The sequence below is a fragment of the Osmia bicornis genome, chromosome 16 (assembly GCF_907164935.1).
Source record: "Osmia bicornis bicornis chromosome 16, iOsmBic2.1, whole genome shotgun sequence".
NCBI lineage: Eukaryota > Metazoa > Arthropoda > Insecta > Hymenoptera > Megachilidae > Osmia > Osmia bicornis.
Genome location: NC_060231.1, coordinates 5,626,112 through 5,648,815, shown reverse-complemented (window position 1 = coordinate 5,648,815; position 22,704 = coordinate 5,626,112). Strand labels below are relative to the sequence as shown.

Genomic DNA, 22,704 nt, shown 5'->3' with positions numbered 1-22,704 from the left:
TATCGAAGAACTTGTTACATTCATTAATCGATAGTACGTGTTAAATTATCATACAATGTAGAATATAATGCAACGTGGCTAATAACTAGGCACATACATGTAACAGTGAATTGCAAATAAAAAAATCATGTGTTTCAGATACTATTATAAAGACGAACTTTTTTCTTCTCAATTTATATATATAATTATATACTTACATATAATTATATATATACATATATATATGTACATACAATTATTAATAATAGTAATAATATAATAATGGTAATAATAATAATAGTTATTGATCTGTTTTATTTACAACATTGAAACTATTGTACTAACGAGTTTTTCCTAATCTTTTGCCTTCTCACCATTCTAACACGTCTTACTTATATCTTTATATATAACAACAGAACGTCTTTGTCGTTTTTTTTCTTTTTTTTTCTTGCTTGCTATCTATCAGAATGTTTTTCATTATACAGATACATTAGGGCAACCAGAGAGAATTGTACAACGAATAGAATATATTTTATAAAGCTGAACGCGTTTATATTTTATTTCTGTTACGTGTATCTTGTATGAATGCATGTATGTATGTATCGTATGCAGCCGCAAAAAGCAATCGTATTACCGCTCTTGTTTTTGTTCCATCGGGTGTCCTCTTTCCCAAAATCGAGTAGCATATTTTCATTCACGATTCATCTATGGATTTCTTTCTCTTTCTTCAAAGAACACGCAAGATCTCAAATGAGACGTCCCATACTTAAATTTATCTTACAAAAATATTTACAAATTTCACAGAGTACACCAGCCGAAAGTGGTGAACGTTATAACCTGTACACACTCCTTGTAAACGTTCACGACCGCAGGTTGGCTCGAGTATAGCTTACACTAGTATACACGTTTTCGTTATAATTATATCGGCTAAAGTATAAAGGAATACCAAATGCCAAAAATATCGCTCGTTTCACAGACGGTTTTTCCCTTTTGTTTTTTCTTTTTTTTGCATTTGTCATCGCAGAAGGTGCAGCCAAACGAACTTAAGTTGAATTACAAAGAGGACGATGCTTGGAAGGTTTCATAATTTTTTTACCAATGAGATCCATAGAATACGTTCAGGAGTACCGTTTAAAATTCATTTCTCTGCTGTTCGTTTCAAACATTTCATTATCTCACAGAGATCTTTGATGTCATGCTTGAGTATTTTCCGAAGCGGTATAACGTGGCTTTGTACGCGCTAAAATCTGAATAACCAATTACGAAACTTTAGTTTTGGTTGGCTATCCCTTTTGTGTTTGAAATCGAAAGACTGTACAGTATCGATCATAGTATCTAGTCACTAGACGGACACTATGATCGATACTGTGCATAAAAACAAAAACTGACGATGGATATCGATCTGTTGCTAATTGGCGCGAACTCTTTGAGGAATCATTACATTTAAAAATAGAAAATTCATTTTAATTATTGCAATCCTTCGAAATCTATCTATCGATTCTGTAAGTTGAACATAACCTGAAAATGATTTTTCCTATGACCGGAAACGGTTAGACGCTCAAAGAGTTCTTTTCGACATTTTAACGAAGATTTGATTCGTTAAGGATACAAGTAAAATAATAAGAAATATTTGTGGCCTTCAGTTTCGGCAAAGTTTAAACTCTTCGGCTTGAATATGTGTATGCGTGTGTATGTATGCCCCGTGTGTTGGAATCGAATCGAAAAAGGCGGGAGTTTAAAATTTGCAAGATATACAAGAGCCGAGAGAACGCATAAATTCCATGTTACAACGAGTAACCTCCAATAAGAAGTATCGCAATTAATTAACGCAGTTAATACATATGTACACACGACAATATACGCGATAATTTCCTGGTGAAATTCTTTGTACACTAATAACGCCTTATATTAAACCGCTTGTGTACACTGGGCGAATTGTCCTTAATCAAAAAAGGTATCATTTTTACAATTGTCGAGTAAAAAATTCCCCGATCACCGGTTTAAAAGAAAAGAAGCATGAAAGAAGAAGAAAAAAAATAAAAGTAGTCGAACAACAGACGAACATCGCGCGCACTGTGCAATAAATAAAATAAAAAAAAAAAAAAAAAGAAAAAATTGTTCCTTTTAGTACGTCCGCGAACTGATTAGAATGATTAAACGACGAATTACCAGAAAGCAAGCGAAGCTACTGATTCGTTTTTCTTCGTTTTCTTTACAAAAAATAACCTACGATTTATTCTCTTTTCTCTCTCTCTCTCTCTCTGCCGTACTAACTTTTCTTTTCTCCTTATTGCAGTTTGCACATACACACACATACACGCAGACGCGCGCATACACACCCATTCACTCTCTTAACGCATACATTCTATTTTAAATCGCCTCTTAAAAGAGTTTTGTACTTGAGAATGAATGTTCAGTTTCAGGATCATCAAATAATAATCGTTCGCGATGATGCGCCCCGCCGCGCCCTATCCCTGAACATAACCTAAAATCAGCGTCGTTCGCGTTCGGGCGACAAAAGAATCTGGGGGAAAAGTTTCAGAACTCGAGCGCGAGCAAATGAAATCGCATAAAAATGAAAAATATTTATGGCAGGCCACGAGTTCATTGGTAAGCGTTAAAATCTGTTCGGTTTGACAATGAACTCGTAGCAGCTTGAAAAACAACGAAAATGTTCAGTCTACGGAATCGAATTTCATTGTACAATTTCGTTATTCCCTAGGCAGGCCTTTTTTAATTTTCCCCCCATTTGGAATCGATGAGAAGCGAATTTCTTTTTTCGACAAGGAACTCGTTTACTGTGCGATACGTCGAACTCGATTAAACACATAGCTGATTCTACGAACACCGCGTGTATTGTTGCTATTCGTAACAAAAATCGAACAGAGCGCAACCATACAGCAGGCAAATGTACAACATCGATCATAGTGTCCTTTCGTCTAGTATATTTTGTAATTTCAAATAAATTATTGAAATAAATATTCTAAAGCTTTTATCAGATGATTATGTTAATTATTTTAACGCTTTTTAATAAAATTATTTAATAATAATTAGATTTATGATATTTGCTGCGGTTAAACTTGGATTCCAAAGTCAGTGCTTTTTCACTAGACGAACGGACACTATGATTGATATTGTACATTACTTTCCTTCGTATCCTGTTTATATATTATGCAATATATATGCAAGAAATAATGAATATTTACAGAAAAAAAAAAAATGCAAGTTATGCATGTATCGTGTGTGTATGTGTCACTGTGTATCGAATACGCGTGTAATTAATTACCAGTTATACGGTATTTAGATTCCAATTTTCATTCAGGAAAATTGAACTACTGCTATGTATAAACGATTCTTAGGGCACCAATTATTTGATCGGTAATAAAAAGTGCACGGATAATACACCCTTTGGCCGTTTACGTTTAGACGCCAACTCAAGATTTTTTTCCCCTCGAACCACGTTCGTCCATCGTTAAAATGCAACGAAAACGCCTACGCATCGTTTCCCTTTACTTTGTTCGAAATACTTAAATATATCACTTTAGGCCACGCCGAGTATTCTAATCGATCGAAACCACGCGAGAAGCGTTATCTTCCAAGCGGACGACGATGCATGCATACGTAACGTTTCTGAACCACGAGCGAGAACAGTGTAGCACCTGAGATCACGTATCTCTTCTTCTTCTCCCGGTGTTGAGCCAGTCGTGCGCAAAGGTCATCGTTAAAATTTCTAAATATACCATTCTCTTTCATTTCCCTAGAACAGCACGAACGATGCAAGGCAGAAGATGAGATTGTGTGAACTTATATATATTTCTCTGTTCTCCTCGAGACGCGCACAGTTCGTTTCGCTGCCTTCCTCGCCGCGCCACGGAGGAGATACGTATACTCTAACTCGCTAATCTAAAAGAAAAAAAAAAAAAAAATGAAATTTACACTTCCGTATTGGAAGCAGATCTAAAAAAAAAATTTTTCCCAGCTAAAAACCTGCTCTTTTCATAGCGCTACCTTTTTATGTGGGTTAAGACCTCGGCGCCGGATGGTTATAAAATTGCTTCTGCGATTGCCCAGACGCAGGGTAGATTTGATTTCCCGGTGGCGGTGTCACGGACGAGAACTTGGCGACCGGCACGGCCGTGGTCGACGGCGGAATGAACTGAGGGGGATACGGGTTCGAGCCTGGCGGCGCTTGGGACGCCTGAGGCACTAAAAACTGTTGCTGCGCCGGCTTGGTCGTCGTCGCTTGGGGTGCGGCGTTCGCGTAGATCGGTTGGGCCACGTTCTGCGGCACGGTGAAATTTTGATACTGAACCGGGCAAGGTTTCGCTTGGAACTGAGCGTAGTGGATGGACGCGGATCCAGGTGGGGGTATGTAGGGTTGAGGGGGCAGCTGAGGTGGGACCGGGTAACCCGGAGGAGTATTCGAGACCGTCGGATGAGGCGGAGACGCCTTGCGCGCTTTCAGTATCGCCTCCGCCGTTAGACCTGCAATTGTTTCAAGAATCTTCAGTGAGCGTGTGCTTAAGACCGAAGTGAAAACTTTTCTATGGCGCGTTAGCTAATTACCAATTCATCTTTGGGTTTATTGTTAGATTAAAAAATTTTGAAAAATAAAGAGCGATATTTAAATATTAAAAAATAAAAGCAGGGCACAGCTGTTTGCACACAAGTGTTGCGCCTAAATAAGTTTCCACTTATCTGTCCTTAAAATTTATTTTATCCTTTAATAATTTGAAAATTTACTTAAATTAAATTTTATAAAATATATTTATATGAAAATGATATGTTTAAAATTTAAATAATCCTAATATTCCTATAAAATTCAAGTACAACTGACGAATGTATACCGTGTTTGCGAGCTCTCTCCTCCTCGTCGTCGCTGAGGAACAATCCGAACTCTCGTTTCAATCTCTCCGTCAGGTTTTCTCGTTGACGTTCGACCAGAGTCGGTGCGGCGGACCAGCCGATCGTACCCTCTTCCCCGCCTAAAAGAACGATATAACGCAATAGAACCATCTTTCTCGTTACCATTCTCTCCCCTGACTTTAACACTTACCTTTCTTCTCGTCGCTCTCCGCGTTGGTGAACAGCGGTAACGCGGTGAGTGTCGGTATATCCAATGACATTGAGATCTTCGAGCCTTCCTCGTCGGAACTTAGCGACGACGTGCCGCTGCTCGCGCTGTCCGATCTACCCCTCGCTCCACTTTTATCCGTAGTGGAGGTATCGCTCGAGGGTTCCGGTTCCGGGGGCGTGCCAGTCGATTGTTGCTTTCGTTTGCGGTATTCTGATATGGACAACTGAAACGGTAGACGATTGCGGAATAAATATTTGTCAGAAACTAAAATACAATTCATTCTACTGCATCTGGTTGTTCAAACCTTTCGTTTAACAGGAGGATTCGTTTCGGGTTTAAATGCTGGCGCTGGCATGCTGTTCGGAACCACCGTTCTAGGATCCTTCAACCGTTTTATTTCTTTCGGCGGATTCTCTGTTTCCTTCGTCGATGCATCTTCGTTATGAACGTTCTGAGAGACGGTTTTCAGCACGGTATCTTCGACCTCTACGCTCTGTTCCTGAGGCTCAGTCTTCGCCTCTGGCTCGGGGCACGGGGTACTATTATCGTCCGTCGTTTCTTCCTTAGCTCCGTCGGACGTCAGGTCGTCCAGCTTCGCCTCCAGCAGCTCCCTCAGCGCGGTCGATAACATAGATTTCTGTTCTTCATCGTTCTTCGATCCATCCACCGAGTCCATGTCGATGGTGGATTCTATGATGGCTGCCTCGAAGTTCAAATGACTCTTCGGGGCACTAGCCACCTCTGTCTTCTTCCGGATACGCTCGCTCAACGGTGGAATGGAATGAAAAATCTTCGGCGGGTCCGCGACCGACTCCGCGTCCATGTTCGAGGACGTCGACTCGAATATAGATTCCTCCGACGAGGCGACGGACACCGAGGGGTGTTCAGTTTTCTGAGATTCTTCGCTTTGCTCTTCTATCTCCTTACCGCCACTTTCCTCGACAACGTTATTCTGTCTATGATGATCGTTCTCGAACTCGTTGAACAGCTTCTCCTCGTGGTTCAAATGAAAGGATTTAAAGTTAGTCTCGTACTTCAGATCGTCTATCTCTTTGTCCTCGGATTCGGAGTCCTCCTTGGAGCTCTCCATCAATCCTTCTATACCGTCCATACTCTTATCCTTCTCCGAGCTGCTGTCCACCTTCTCCTTGTAATCGTTCCCATCGTCGCCGGTGATCTTCTTCATCTGCGCCTCCACGTCGAACTCGTCGATCGACATGTTATCGTCCGACTTCTCGTCGGCCCTTTCCGACTTTCTATCCTCGTCGTTCTCGGCGCTCATCATTTCACTTATACTGGCACCGAATTCGAGCCTCATCTCGGCGACCCGTTGCTTAAGAATCACGTCCGATTCCATAGCGCCGATGGGAGAACTAAGGTCCTCCATCTCCGTGTCCCCCTCGTTCTGATCGATTATCTCAACCCTGCCCTTCTCGATCTCCATCTCCTCCTCCTTCTTTATCCTCTCCTCCCTCTTGCATTTATCCCTGTGCCGGTTGATCATCTCGTTCTTAACCGAACGATACTCGTTCTTCACGAAGGGTTTCGTTTCCAGACTCGCGTACGAATCGCACTCCATCTCCTCCTTCGTTTCCTCCTTCACCTGAACGTCCTCAGACTTAACCAACGAAGGCTCGGACCTACCGGTCGACGTCTCCTCTTCCTTCTTCACGGTCTTCGCGTTGTACTCTCGAGGGATGTCTATGGAGAGCTTTCGTCGCACCTCCTCGCTCCCGTGATCGTCCGAGTCGAGCATCTCTTGTTTCACCCCCTCTGTCCTAGGCTGATGTTCCTCGCTCGATTCCACCAACGGCGAGTGGGGCTGTTCGATGAAGTCGTCCTGGAAAAAGAGAGAGACGCGATTACCGATCGTCCCTATTGATTCTCTTCGAAGAACCATAATAAACCCGGAACTTACCTCGGTTGGACAAAGGGATCTGTTATTGGGAGCAGATTCAGGGACCAGCATGGTGGGTGTCGTGGGTGGAGTGTAGTTGTCGGAGGACAGGCTCTCCCTGGCTATCCTCCTCTTCTTCGGCGGAGCCACCATTTCGCTCGGGGGCGGGCTATCCGGTCGACTGTTCGGCGAGTCGCACTCCTCGGAGATGGCTTGCCTCAGCCAGCGCTTCTTGGCGGAGCCTGTGGACACCGGGCACACCGTGTTCCCGGCGGCCGCTTGTCTACGCTGGGGCGGCGAATCGCATATCCCCGACACCGAATTGGCCGCCTGCACCAGGGTAGCCAGGCTCTTCGCCGCGTAGCTCTGGGTCAAGAACTCCGCGGAGGAATCGCCGGGCAAAGAGAAGTCCGTGGACCTGCATAGCGCGGTTACGGAGTTGGACACAGGCGCTGCTGGCGGCAGGGCCTGCAACGGCGACACCTGGGACGCGTTGTTCTGAGGTGGATCCGGAGATTCCTTCAGCCATTCGTTCATCAGAACCTTCTTGGTCTTCGGGAATTTGAACCCAGGTGCCAGGGGACCGACAGCCGCCGCGACCAGCAGGCAGGCGGACGACAGAGGAGTGGATGGAGTCGAACTCTGGGAGCTGCTGCTTGCCCCGCTGTCGCAGGTCGGACTCTTCACGGGGGTTGGTTGTCGCAACGGAGGCGAACTAGGCCCGGGCGCGTTCGAGTTCGCCAGAGCCAGCAAAAGCCCCGCAGCCGTTGGAATTCCTTGATGACCGGAGGTGTTCACCCCCTCGTTCGCGCTCTTCACCGGTGTGTGCAGCTGGGACGAGTAAGGCGCGTCGCGATTTTGAGAATGATTCTGACTGAGGGGCGGCGATTGCATCGAGGTGCTCTCATCGCCGGAGGAATCATCGGAGTCCGCTGAATTCAGCCTCGTTCTTCGACTGCTGCTCTGGGAACTACTCGTCGTCCTTGCTCGTCCTTTTCTCCTCTTCCGTCTCAGTGGTCTCTCGGAATTCTGCTGCTTCTGTTTCGATTGCAGAGAAACGTGAGTGTCCTCGTTGTCGCTATGAGTACCGCCTGACTCTTTCCTCTGAGCGTTTCGCGCCTGAACTTCCTGCTTCCTCTGCTCCGCTTTCTCCAGCCTCTCGAACGCTTTCATGATTGCCTCCATCTTCCTCTCCTCTCTGGTCATCTTTTTCTTGTCCTTCTTCGTCTCCGAGCTCACCACCGGCTGACTGGGATTCGGCGACGTCTGCGGTTGCTGAACCGTCATCGGCGCCTCCTCCTTCGGCGCCTGACGCACCGCGTTGGCGACGGTGGTCGCTATCGTTCTCTTGGGCGGTACGGACGACACCGAGGATGACACCGTCGTGGACGACGGCGTGGTAGGCTGGGTGACGACAGTGCTGGGAACCGCGGTGGAGGAATCGCTATCCTCGCAGACCGTGTTTCTTCTTCCCCTTCGTCTTCTTTCTCGACCGCTAAATAAAAAAGAAAAATCATTCACGAACAATTGTGAAGTTTAAATACCACACGTTTGATATGTTCGAAGAAACTTACTCAGCGTTTTCAGCCAACGCTCCATTACTTCCTCTTCTGTTCAACTGGTTCAGAGACACTATTTGACACTCCCTGGGATTGTTACATGCACATACGATAGGCATCATCGGGCCGTTCGGATTAGGCGACAATAGAAGATCATGTTGTTCGTGTCTGATCGTGATCTCGGCGTTTTTCTCGATCGCGGTGGTGGTTACGATGTACAAATGTAACGTTCCCTTCTCGATGCAATGTTTCACTTCCGCGTTAGGCTTACAACTACGCCGCACGAATCTAGCATCGTTCCCGTACGTTCTCGTGTCTACGCACACCTCCGTCCCGTCGCGGGGTAACCGATAAAAGAATACAAACGGCCCTGGCCGCTGAGTATGCTGTCTTCCTTGGGGATACGAAGGTCTGTGCTGGGTGCTTAGCATATACTTTCCCCGCAACTCGACGACCGGGGTGTTCGGTGGAAGATACATCGTTGCCACTAGAAACTATACCGACGAACGATAACGTTATCATCTGCGATACACTGTTTTACCGACGGCGAGTAAAGTAGGTTTCTTCGAATTATCGGAGAAGCCTACTATGCTCGGTAATGAAAAATATTAATAATCATACGTACCCTCACGTTATTACTGTGCACGTTTAGCCTACATTTTCCAGTTGCTATAACGTTCATGTTACTCTGCCTCAAATCGCAATGGGTGCCGTTCACTTTGATAGATGAAATTCTGGCTCTAAGCTCCGGACTGTAATGATTCGTCACGGCTTCCTCGTAACGCTCGATCCACTGTCTGAGGGGTGCTACGTTAGACGCCCAGGTGTCCTGCGTCTCCTCCTCCTTGTCCTCCAGACTCATTCTTCGTTTCGCTTTGCGTTTACCAGGGCCGTTCCTTTTGGTAGCCTCTTTCTTGCGTACCGAGCTCGACTGTCTCGGATGAGAATCTCTTCTCTGACGTTTCGCGACATTATTGTTGTTGTTGTTATTATTGTTATTCAACCGTCTAACCTGAGGCGGTTCGGACTTTCGTCGCGGAACTTGCTGCTGTTGCAGAGTACGTTTCTTCGGGATCGTATTCACGCCGACATCGGTGTCCGCCGAACTGGTGGACGACGTGTCGGACGAGGTGTCCGAGTTCAACAACTCTTCGCGTTTCCGCATCTGCAGGGCACGAGCCCTTTGCCTGTCGACCCGTCGTGGCCGACAGATCTCGCAGAGGTACTCGTCAGGAATGTTAGAACGGTCTATGCCCATACAATCGACGTGTTGCCAAACTCTGTAATTAGAGGTGTGAATTACGTTTTGAAAATTCTCAAGGTGCTACATTAATACTTACAAACAACGATCGCAGCAGATCATGTATCCATCGTCGTGTTCAAAGTCACTGTAGAGAATAAATTTATTTAAAAAAATTATAAAAAAAAGGGCTGTACTTCCGAAAACCTCCATGCTCCAAATTGACTAAAATTTCAAGAAGGATTTTTGGTAATTCAAGAAAAAAATTTTTATCATTTGGGTGTCCTGCCCTACTTTACCGACGCAGAATATTGAATCCTTATGGGGTGTTTTGCGAGCACGACTCGATTGAGGAGGTATTAGAAAATATACAGAAAAAATGAAAAAGATCCATTTGTGCAATTACTTGATGATATTAAATATGTATACTCTGCACATCAATAAAACTTTTATACAAACCTAATCCAAGCTTTAACTTCAGTGAATTAGGTTAGGTTAGGTTAGGTTAGATTAGATGAATATTCCGGCCGCCTAAACGCGGCTGGCCACGCAAGCCAGAATCATTGATATCAGTTAAATTTGATTTTTAGATCCACCCGTTATGTCTATTAGTTTTTAACTGTCGCAAGGGCTTTGTAGAAAATAGGTAACATGCCGGTAAAATAGGGAGTGACGTTCGTGTGATAACAAATTTTTTTTTCGAGTCGCCAAAAATCCTTCTCGCAATCGTCATTTTTATCAAAAAAGGATCTATTTCCAAAATTTGAGCCAATTCGGAGCATGTAGGTTTTCGGATGTTTAGCCAAAGAAAGCACCATAAGAGAGGCTTATAGAAAAATACTTACCATATACATCTAGTAACGCTATCCTCGTCGTCCCCTTCTCCTTCAGGGGCAGTTTCAGTTTCTTCGCCCTCCTGTTCACCATCTCTGCCCGTTTCGCTGCTGATCGCACTGGCCGCATCGTCGTCCACATTAGCGCAAGTGACAACTGCAATTAACAGCGATATTGAAAACACTTGCCCCGAACGCGCTAATCGTCAGCACTCGCATACCTTTGCTATAAATAAAAGGGTGCTGTGAAGCGGTCGTGGAACTGCATGCACCGTTGATGGGTGCCTGCTTAGGGTGAGACGGTGGCGACGGAGGCGACGGGGTTCGCGGCGGTGGCGCACCGTAATTGTGATCCTGTAGGACGTACTGAAGACACTATAATCAAGAATTAAGTGTTCTAGGAACAACTATATATGACTACAATATGCAACAGTACACACTGTAAAAATAATCAGAGATTCATCGCTAAACCGTAATTACACGTCTATTGGCAATGTATATGTTACCTCATAAGGAGGGGGTATTCTGATAATCGGAGATGCCGGACGTGGTTGGCGATCGTCCTCCTTGGACTCCCGCGACTCCCCTTCGGATCTACCGATAGAACGTTTCAATTAATCAATTGTCGGATATCGCGTAACGGTCGCGAACTAAATACTAACTTGTTCTCAACATCCTTGCGAGGTTCGCCGGTGAACACTGGCAGTAACGTTTTCACTTGACCGGACTGTTGCCTGACTTGCTGGGGGAACTGTGACGCGGCTACTAGCTGTTTTTGCTGCATTGTTTGCTGTTGTATTTTAATCGACTGATTCTTATGCATCAGCATGTTCGACGCGACGGTCTGCTGAGGAAGCAAGGTCTTGATGCTCGCCTTAGCCGCGACCGCGGTCGTCGCACCTCCTTGATTCTTAACCGGGTTTACATTCGTGTTCAAAGAGGTCTTGATACCGGTCACCTTCTGCGCATGGTTCCTCTGCGCTGGTTTCTGCGCCGGTATAGTCTTGATGCATCCAGGCTGTTTCTGAGTGTTCTGAGGTCCCATTACGTTCTGCTGCTGTTGCTGTTGTTGTTGCTGTTGCTGAATTATCTTCACCGGTTGGGAGTTCGCGTTTCTGTGCATAGGGTGTTGCACGCTGTTCTGTGAGCCGGAACTCTTCACCGTACCGCTGATCTTCTGCGGAACGGTCTTCAGGTTGCTCTGCTGTAGGTTCTGCCCTTGGCTCTTCGGTACGCCCACTCTCATGACCATCTGCTGCTGGGGTATCTTCGAATTGACCTGGGCACGTTGACCGTTCGGCATCGTCGCGATCGTGGCGGCCTTCTGGTGCACGTTCCCAATACCGTGACTCCTTTGCACCTGTTGATTCGCGTTCGCTTGTTGCTGTTTCTGCATCGGTTGCTGCTGCTGCGAGCTCTGCTGAAGCATCTGTTGCTGCAACTGAGCCGAGCTCTGGGCATGCCCTTGCTGAGACTGCTGGGGCTGAGACGATGCAGCTTGCTGTTTGCTCGCGGCCAGCAAATTAGCGTTCTGCGGCGTCCTCGCGATATTCGGCACGCTGTTGCTCTTGCAGACGTTCGTGATCGTTTGCACCCGGCTGGAATTAACCGCGGCCACCGTCTGGGACTTCTGCAGAGCCACAGTGGCGGTCTGTGACCTCTGATGCTGCGCCGACTGGACTTGCTGCACGTGCTTCTGAACGTGCTGCCCCGCTTGCTGCTGACACTGTACCTGCCCTACCACCTGTACCTTCTGTATACCAGCTACAGAATTGCTCGGCTTCTGAACGTTGTTCACCACGGTGGTAGCCGACTGCTGCTGCCTTGGCACAGCCACAGTCTTCTGCGACTGAACCTGTAGCTTTTGTAATCCCTGCTGCTGCTGCTGATTACTCGTTATCTGCTGAAGTTGTGCTTTGTGGTTCGGAGAGCTATTTAACATCTGCGAGGATATCTTTTGGTTATTGTACACCTGCGCTACCTTCTGCGCGTTCACGGTGTTGGCTTGTGCTTTCTGGAGGGTAGAATTCCCCTGCTGGCTCCTCGGTACGTTGGCGTTGTTCGTTACTTGGTTAACAGCAAACTGAGCGGTCGGAACGGTCGCGGTGGGCACCTGGCTCTTCTGTACGGTTTGTATCCTGGGCACGGAATTCCTCTGCATGGTCACACCTTGGCTAACGTTCCCCACCGTCTTCACCTTCTGCAGGTTCACCGTCTGCGGTTGCCCGACGAGATTCTGCGCCTTCACGTGTATCCTCTGGATGTTGGGCAACGAGGTGACGGTGTTGATGGCTCTGACCGCGCTGCTGCTCACCACCAGCTGCGGGGAGACCGGTTGAACCTTCAGGGGAAGGCTAGCCATGGTGGTTACTTGTTGCTGCTGCTGCTTGCCTTCGCTGCTTATCACCTGATTCCTAGCCTGCTGTTTGCTCTGGGTGGTCATGGTAGGGTGCTGCAGAGGATATACGTGCGCCACGCCGTTTCCTGGCGATGGTATCGGCTGAGCGTTTATTGGTACATGAGCAACGTTAGGAGAGGCATTCAGAGTCAGAGGTGTAGGCTGAGCCTGGTGGCCGGACGATGGCAATTTCTGCGAGATAACGCGCGTCGTTAGCACCTGGGTAGTGTTCGTTTGGGGACCAGCGATCCTCTGTACCTCCTTCACGGTCTTGGCTACCGGGTACGTAACGCTGACCGATTTGACGGTGGAGAAGGATATCACGTGACCAGTTGGAATCTCCGACGTGTTCTCCAGACACTGAAGAATCTGAGGAGACTTGACGGCATCATCGTTGGATATGATGTCCGTATTCAACGACGAGGACGGCTGGTTTGAACTGTTCTTCTCCAATGATGCCTCTATGGTGCCTAGCTGCAAAACGAAGCTCATGGTGGTCTCAGAGGGCTGCGTAAAGCTTTCGATGCATTTCGTCGCGGCGGCATCGTTCTCGTTCGGATCGGTACGCTCGGCTGTGGACACCGGGGGAGGTGGGCCAGACACTGGGGACAATTGCTCCCCACCCCCACCTGTTCCACCCCCCGATAACTTGATCACCGACGGGGTCGACGTTTTGGAGGCCTTTCGATCACGCCAACTGGAAATTCGAGCGAGTCAGTACCGTAATGGCGGCTATCCTCGCCCGACACCTTCACGGAGTACCGCGCTCTTCGATTCCGCTATTTGAGGATTCTCGACCATAGGCTGCAACAAACAATTCCCAATCGTTAGATCCAATTTTAATTAGAAAAAAATTAATAAAATAAGAAGTGACCTTGGTATTCGAACGGTCTCGAACGGACGTAGAAAAATACTATCAGGGTTGAATTTCTCCCTTATCGCCAAATTAAATATACTTCGCTAAAAATCCTACGCTATCATTCAGTAGCCAGGCTACCTACGTACCCCAAACCAAACATCCCGCGCAACGGCCATTAATTATTCAGCGTCCATGACGTGGCGTTGCAATATTCAAGGCTATTGATCCGGAAAAACGTTTCCTCTTGCTGTCGCGAAACAACGACCCCGCTTTATCTAACATCGATCCATACCGATTTTCACTGGATCGGTATGATTATTCTTTAAACCGGTCCATGATCTCTCCCCGATAAGACGTTTATCAACGAAGGTAGAGAAGAATGCTGTCAAGAGAGCAGGGAAAAAAGTGGAATAGCAGAAAGATGACTAGATATCTCATTACGAAAGGCTGGCGCGAAACCGGTAAAGATGACACGAGGTTAATTGAAAAAACGATCATTCTTCCACGCGTTTTAACCCTTAACATACCAAGCCTAAGTCTTCCGAGGACCCCATGGTATTTTTAAAATTTCTCAACATTTTAGTGTCCAAGGTTACTCGAATTAGGTTCTTTGGGTGTCTAAAAATATATTTAAGTTAAATAAGCATTGTTGGCCACGGCGAACGCGATTTTGCGGGCCTAAATATAGCAGCTCCCTTTTATTTCGAAGTCAAGGGAACCGCCTGGTCATAAATGGGCGGGCCCGCGCTCACCTCCACATTATTATGCCATAAATGCCAATGCATTTAACAAGAAATAAATCAATCCAAATATGTAACGCAGTATACCAACCGGGCCTCTGCCAGAACCCCAAGTGTGTTTTTATATTTTTGAGCAAACGTTTTATAGCACTAATTAAGTTAATTTAAATTAAATTTGTTGGTATAGTTACAGCATAATCACCAAAAATCACTATCTAGGGTCCTACGAGGACCCCCCTTGGTATGTTAAGGGTTAACGATGAACCGGTTTGGGGTCGGGCGATAAAATTGATTTAGATTGTCTATCGCACTTAATTGCAGTTCTTCGTCAGCCATTGTTAACGCAGTTCGTCCACGATCGTCGAAAGAAACTTGAACAAAAAAAAATTGCTTTTGTAACAGATGAAAAGTGAAAAATTTTGCCTGTTCTCTTCCGTTATTCAAGCAACATAATTAATAACGTAGAAGTTGTTGTATTATAATTACCTCCGGATAGGGGGCGCCACCTATATCTAACCTCCACGACAATGGCGCAGCACACAATTGTCTTATATGGATTATATTATCTAGTAATTATAAACGAAACAACCGAACTAAATATTTCGATCTAACCTCCTCCGATCAATGAACTGATTAATGGACGTCGGCGGGAAACCTCTTTCAAGCAGTGACACAGATTCCTCTTCTTGCAGACTGATATCGAAATACGACAGAAACATTAAGCAAACTTTTCTCCAGATGTGCATTCATCTGTACAACTTTCACGATAGTCGTTTCTACGTATATCGATAATCGTCGCAAAGTGGGCTTTCCTCGGGAAAATGGCGTTATGAAGGAACCAGGATTTCTCAAAACCTTCATTTTGAACAGGGATGAGCAACCCGCGTCCCGGGACACTTTCAAAGATTTTACATTTTGACTTTTAAAAATTCCTAGTGTCCCTCATTGTACCCTAGGCATGCTAACTTAATTTTTGGAAATAATGCTGACATCATAGAGAGGCACTGATGCCATTTCCAAAAATTAAGCTTATTTTGGTAATAAAGAGATAATTTGAGTTCATCATCATAAATTTAAATATTTTTGTAAAAAAAATATTTATATTAAATAAGATCTATTTCCAATTATTAGATATAAAATTTAGTGCATAACTGAGAAATATGAGTGATGAAATACAGTGCCGTAACGAGGGCGTGGCGAGGAAGGCGCCTGCTACGGGCGCAACTGTATATTTAGTAAAATTTAGCTTGTTACATTAAAATTTTTAATTTTTTTATCATTATTCGATTACGGGGAGGCGCAAGTTAGACACTTGCCAGAGGCGCTTCATACCCTCGTTACGGCACTGATAAAATAAATATCAATTAAAATTTTTCTGCGCAAGCGTTTACACGAAAAGGATAGGGACAGGCCCCTGTATGCACGGGACCGTCTTTGCACAGCTGCCAGTCCCCAAGGGGTTGCCGATAGTGCAGGGGCGCTGCGCGAGTTGAGCGACGAGAAGGGAGATGGCGCTGCGATCGCTTTGAATTTTAGAATATCGATGATTCTTTAGAGAAACGTTACTAGAACGTTCGTCGATTCCTGTTGAGTTTCCACGCATGGCTGGACTCGTGCCAAGTGTGTCTACTTACAGAGCCTCTTCACTCCCATGTGCTGCTAATAAATTAATATTTATCAACTCCATCGAGCTGCGACCGTGTAAACAACCGAGCGGCTAGAAAAGTTCGCTATGGCGACCACTAGCAGCGAACCAACTTATCGGCCTGCTTAATTTGCCAGGAATATCTAACGATAAGCGAAATGCACGAAACGTGTCTAAATAACGTAGAAATAACTCCAGCAAGCGTGCAATAGGAAAGGAGGGGATAATTTATGTTAAGCAAGGATAGATAGGCAAATCACTTCTCCTCCTTAAGTACAGTACACTTTACTCTGTTACATTAACGTGAAACATAAAATGTTTTGCACACATTAAAAACGATCCTTCGACGAGAAAAACTGGAGTGGCAATCACGTGACGAATGCATGAATAGGAAACGGCTTATTCGATGGCACAAGCCACCATTGTCAGTGGCACGTGCCACTACTACTGAAACCCATTTGCTTTTGCGATAATTGCAAGTACTCTAAAATAAAGCAGCATTGCCCCCAAAAAAAATCTACATATGTGCGTGAAATACTAATCACATTAGTCTGCCAGTCCGGCTACCCCCGTCCCTTGATAATTATTAGATTTGCATTCTGAATCGAACTCAACCCCCGATTCTGTCAATTCGTCATGTCGAGAAAAGCTATCGTATGTTGCACAATAGCATTGCTGTCACGTGATTGGTTGCAACGTAACGACGTTATCGCCACTGTCAAAACGCCAATGGCAGAGACTCAACTTTCATTGCACGGCTACGCAGGCGTCTGTTAACCGAGGTTATGTACTGTGCTGAATTTCATTTCATTCAAAGTTTACCTAAAACGAATCAATGCCCCAAAGATTTTTCCTCCTCGACGAAGGAAGAAATTTAAATGCATTTTTACATAACCTAGCATTTTACATAATCGAGAACCACTGCAATGTGATATTATTTCAGATGGTCCGGAATCAGGGAAATTGCCAGAAGCAAGTTGTAACAGAAACAAAACTATATTTCTGTAGCTAAATATAAGTTTGTTTCCACGGTTACGTGTGACAGCGTTAACTGGCCAATAAATGTTCACCGATACAATTTCATCAAACTTTTATTTCCTACGATAACAATATACTTGTTATCTTTACACCAGAGTTAGTTAATTTAACGCCTTCGGATAAGTTCTATCGTGCTCGTTTATTTCGCAACACATAATTATACCCTATATACACGTATTGTGAATGACGAACCAATTAATCGGTCAGTTATAAAAAATTAGATAGAGTTTGCCATAGGGTGTTCCAATAAGTCGCGAAATTGCCAAGCATCCGCGCGCAGATTCGCGAGAGTGCAGCGTTGCAGCCTGGTTTGTCGCGTTGGCAGCAATGGGATTTGTGGCGACCTACTTGGCGTACCTCGACCCTTGCATTGATTCGATGCGAACCAAAATTATTCCTGAACGATTATCGTTCGACGCTGACCTCCCCCGACGCCCCTCCGCCCGCCATTTCCATCTATCGATGAATATTTATCAGTCAACGTGAAACAATCAAAATATAATGCTCGAGAAAGCGTACATTTTCATAATGAAAAAGTAATCGAAACAAGGCTCGGGAAGGTTAATCACTTTCTATGTTTTCAGCAATAGAAAATCCGTACATTTTCATTTTCTTTAAAATATATAATCATTTTGCTATTAATCAGGTTATTGTTACGGGTCGACAGCGTCTACAAGCGATTTGATGCTTCCGCTGACCCGTTCACCGCAGGGCTATTCAACGTTGTAGGGAAACCGTGGGTCTCGCTACCGACTTGCGCGCAGCTCTACTGCGCATGTAGCCAACTCGATTGCAAGCAATCGCACGGATGTAACTAGTGACGAAATCGATTTTATATCTACCTAAGTTCAATCTCGAAAATGAAAAATCGAACGATAAACACTATCATTGTGCGGTATATTAAAAACATCCTGTAACGCGACTAAAGAGAAGCACTATACCCATATTGATTTTTTCTTCTATGTTTAGCTATCATTTCCATACCAACAAGAATACGAATGCAACGTCCCCCATGCAGATATACTAACACTAGTTCTATGCCGTTAAATAAACGTTCGACCTCTCTTCTGTTCTTCGAAATGTCCCTCTCTTTTTCTCTGACTAGGCTGTGATTCTATACCGAGGGAGAGAGCAGGAGTGTGCAACGTACAGTGTGGCCGTATACAAAGGCCTGATTGCCGGACACTCGGTGAAATATGCCAGTCCCCGCCAATAACCGGTATCGCGCTGTCCTCTCTTCGCATTTCTGCTGTCTTCACTGCGCTCATGGCGGATCTGAGAGGAAGAAGGAGACCGATACACTAGTCGAGAAGACGAGGAGAGAAGCGAGACAATGCGATGTACTAGATAGACCGATGTCACTTGCGGGAAAGCGTTACAATATCTCCGCGACCGAATCCCCTATAATATTTAATATCATTTTTATTATAATTCTATGTAAAACACCCCCACTATTTATATCATAGGGCACAGGTGTTTAACCTGTATGTAGGTTAAAGATGATCACTTTTCGAAGACCCTAAAGAACTTGCGCTTTCTCATACGTGATGCATAAAAAGGTCAGGGAACGAGGAAGGATTTAAACGGTACTCGTGAAGATGGTTGTCGGACGAAGAACAACCACTCCATTCTGCAAGAGTTTCATGCCTCTTTGCTCGATCGTGCATGCAAATGAATGGGAGCTTGCGAATATACTCTTGTCCGCACAACAGCTTTACAATCCCTTTTCCTAGTGTCGCGACGGTCGATATCTAACGCACACCACGTCGGTTCAGCAAACTACTCAAAGATGGCTTACGTTTCCAATAATTCCACTACGATGATTCTGTGGATTGATATTTGCATAGAAACGCCTAAGCGATCGGGGCCCTGATAATTGATCAAGTGTCCGAGATTTAAACGACGGTTCAACGACTCGTAGCGAAAATACAAATCTTCTGATCGGATTAATCTTACGTTACATCGATGAGGCAATATAGAGATATCTACCGTCTGATAAAACTGCAGTTACGCGGGAGCATCCGAGGAACGGGGGGACGGGACCGCGAGATACGGCATTGCGCACCTCCGCTAGTATGCCCAAGGTTACCAAGAAGCGCACATCTCTTTTTCTCTTTCTCATGCTTTCAATCCTGCCCGACGAAACCGGACTAAATTTTATTGCATTTCTCTGCATCTCCCTTTCCCTTTTCAATCGATACCCTATACAGTCTCGAGTAATGACTCATTTACTCTTTTTAGAGGATTATAAATAAAACGAAAATTCCTAGCTTAGGCGCGAAACGCGTTTCTGTGTTTATCGCGAATACGTCGTAGCCATAGTAACTGTAAGCACCATTAATACACTCTGATGTCATCCCAAAGAAATGCATCGGTACTTTGCGGCGTAAATCTTGGGAAATCGTTGTTAGTAACTCGTCCGGTTATTTCAACCAGATTTGTTACCCTGTTTTACCTTGTCGGTAATTTCAATTTACTGGCTGTAAGTATTTTAAAAAAACGGTAGGTAAATCTAGTTCCAAGTAGATTTTTAAGAAATTCCTACACGAACGAAATGTTATGGAAAGTATCATTTGTACCGAGCAGTGAAGGTTGGGTATCAGAAAGATCCTTTTTTATCTCTCCTACAAAACAACTATATGTGTGTGTCGCGCGTGCCCATCACCGCCCGCGAACTTCTCTTGCGGTCGATACGATTTCACCTCATAGCTGGTAAATGCTACCACCAGAGGCGTACTCCATCAACGAAATTTTAAATCTCGACAGAATTTCAGAAAATTATTTATTCCACTAGTAGAATTTTTTAAAATTTTAAACAAAATTTAGACTCTATCATAGTAATGGCGTCGACGCCTCTGGTACCACTCGCCACTACCGTATCCGCACAGGTACCCCTATCCAGTGCCGGTTCTAACAACATTGGCGCCCCGGGCAAGATTATCCTGGCGCCCATTCAGGGGCTCAAAATTTTTAAGAAAAAAAGACAAGGTAATAATATGAAACGATGAACTAGGGACACGGGGCTGCCCCCTGCAGATCTAGCGCCCTGAACCGCGTCCCCCCAACGCCGGCACTGTCCCTATCCCTTCCTCCGCCTAACAAATTTCAAATTAAATTCCAAATGCGTGCACTGATTCCAGTATCCCTGATAACTACGAATAATTTGATTAACCTAGATCTGATTCGATAAGGAATGCAAGATACATGGAAAACGTTGAAATGTATGAAAATAATAAATATTCCAACGGTAATGATTGTAAATGGATGAGGAAATAGAGTAGCGTAGAAAATCGATAAATTTCAGATCCTTTGGATAGCTTCGAGTTACTCGAAGGTAAGACATGCAGGGAAGAATTTAGCGTGACAAGAAAGAGAAACGCAGCGAGTTTCGCGGAAGAGGAGGTGGTGAGAGAAAATAGGAGAGACGAGGGCAGGATTGGAAGGGATCGGGAAAGGATCAAGAAAAAGGAGAACAGAGGGTCCATGAAGGTAAATGAGAGACAAGCCGTATACAAACGGGAACGGGAGGGGGGATAGAAGGAGGGAAAGAGATAGGTTCAACTGAAACAATATGGCGGCCGAGGAGACCAGCGCCTCCTGGCAGATTTTTCTGTTCCCGCCGTAAAATAGTTATCTCGTACAAACTTCTTTCCTCCGATTAAATATATAATTTCATCTTTCTCAATTATATGCTCAAATTTAGACGCGTTTAAATTGTACATACAAAATTTCCTTCAAGGTTTCACGATGGCATACGTTAACCAAATATTTATGCAATTTTATAATAATATTTTAAAGAAAAATTTAATTAACATTTAGTTATATAAAGCTTCGAACAGTATATACATGATTAAATGAAAGATACACGATAACACTGTGTATCCATAAAAGAAACCATAAATTGAACCCTATGTTGATCTATAAGCTACTAAATTTTATTCTCACTCCTATTCGCTTATTGAGGATATAAACATGGATTTTGAAACTTCCACTTCTAATACTTCCTCTGTCAATTAAATGCTCTCATTTCACTGAATTTGATGATGCGCATATTGTAGCCTTTTTACTTTATAAATACTGTATAATATAATTTACATTTAACAATTGTAGGCATTCGTAAACAAACCAATGTACATATTTTGTCTACTATAAAATATGGAAAATAAAATGGTGAAAGAGTGTAACCACAATTCTTCTGTGAACAGGAACAGAATATAATATAATAACTTATTGGGAATATATTGATACTTAATTTAAGTTTGAATGAACGAAATTAGAAAATTTTTATATGAATTTGAGAATAAAAATTAGACAGCTGTAATGTATAATTAACCCAAAGCATGTAGAAGATATTTTGTGGTTATGAGAAAGAACATGATCGAATGTAATAATAGCATGGAAAAATCGAGAAAAACATTTAGATATTGTACGATATTTAATCAACACTCGGGTTTATAGATAAAGTAGTATGTGTACGATGTGGTTGACCTGTACTCACTCACCATTTTACCAGCCATTGTTGCCACCATTCAGAAACAAAAATTGCAACTAACAGATATCTTTTAAATGTTCGTTTCCTTGCAAAAAAGGCAACAACAAAAATGAAAGCGAAACCGTTCCAAGATGCCGAAATTGATGTCTCGCGTCGTCGACGAAGTTCTTTTTTTTTTTTTTTGGTTAAGTGAAATTCGACTTAAAGTCGTATAACGTAATATATGTAATTTTAATCGCGACAGAGGTGTCAACAACAATAATGCTTTGCATATTCAAAGGCCACTTACAAGAAAACACAGTACACAAGATTATTTAAACGTCAGAAACGATTCATAATACGAACAGAATGTAGGATTACAACTGTCTTTAATGCAACAATTTGATGATATCTCAATCGTTTGTCACTGTAGTTGCAATTTACTGGTCGTTAGAGGCAATAAAAATGCATAAAAATGCATTGCTTACCTTAATATGACAGGAATACAGAAGCTCACTTTAAACTTGGATGTAAACACAAGCATTTTTTAATGGAATTAACACCAGGGCAGCTTAAATAATAAACGAATAAACACTCTTTACATCGCGTACAACGTTATTTCACTATCCGAGATTTTATTACGTTATTAAATACCACAATAAATACGAGAATTCACGATCTCTTCGGAAAACATCCATCGAAAACTAAAGATGGCAGCCATTCTTCTGTACAAAACAAAGGTTCACATCCACGGACTCGCAAGCAATGAAGCCTCGAACCCAGATAGCTTCCGGCGCTGCCGTCGACCCGCCATTTTTGATTTTTCAAAAATATACTGCCTTGTTCTAAGAAAATTCATAATACAGTTCAATTCAGACCACCTGTGTCTCTAAATCATCCCCTAACGATACTAATTTCATCTTTTCTTCTTATAAAATAAGAATAAATTAATTTTACGCTTTACAAAT

The 22,704-nt window shown here is 43.9% G+C and overlaps 1 protein-coding gene across 4 annotated transcripts; it reads right to left on the bottom strand.

Annotated features, from left to right (window-relative positions):
* Positions 1-3,118: 3,118 nt before the first annotated feature.
* On the bottom strand, positions 3,119-22,476 carry LOC114876676. Of its 4 annotated transcripts, XM_029188426.2 has the most exons (16): positions 22,225-22,476; positions 14,894-14,953; positions 13,989-14,224; positions 11,248-13,787; positions 11,092-11,179; positions 10,807-10,960; positions 10,598-10,742; positions 9,853-9,900; positions 9,138-9,792; positions 8,528-9,006; positions 6,975-8,448; positions 5,361-6,896; positions 5,036-5,279; positions 4,827-4,964; positions 3,988-4,464; positions 3,119-3,882 (listed from the first exon to the last, which is right to left on the bottom strand). In XM_029188426.2, exons 4-15 carry the CDS (start codon positions 13,473-13,475, stop codon positions 4,001-4,003), a joined length of 7,653 nt encoding a protein of 2,550 aa, XP_029044259.2. In that variant the 5' UTR covers positions 13,476-13,787; positions 13,989-14,224; positions 14,894-14,953; positions 22,225-22,476; the 3' UTR covers positions 3,119-3,882; positions 3,988-4,000. The 4 variants fall into 4 exon arrangements, with proteins under 4 accessions (XP_029044259.2, XP_029044258.2, XP_029044262.2 ...); XM_029188425.2 differs by lacking the exons at positions 13,989-14,224; positions 14,894-14,953; XM_029188429.2 differs by lacking the exons at positions 13,989-14,224; positions 14,894-14,953 and having other exon boundaries at positions 10,807-10,939.
* Between the last annotated feature and the right edge of the window lie 228 nt (positions 22,477-22,704).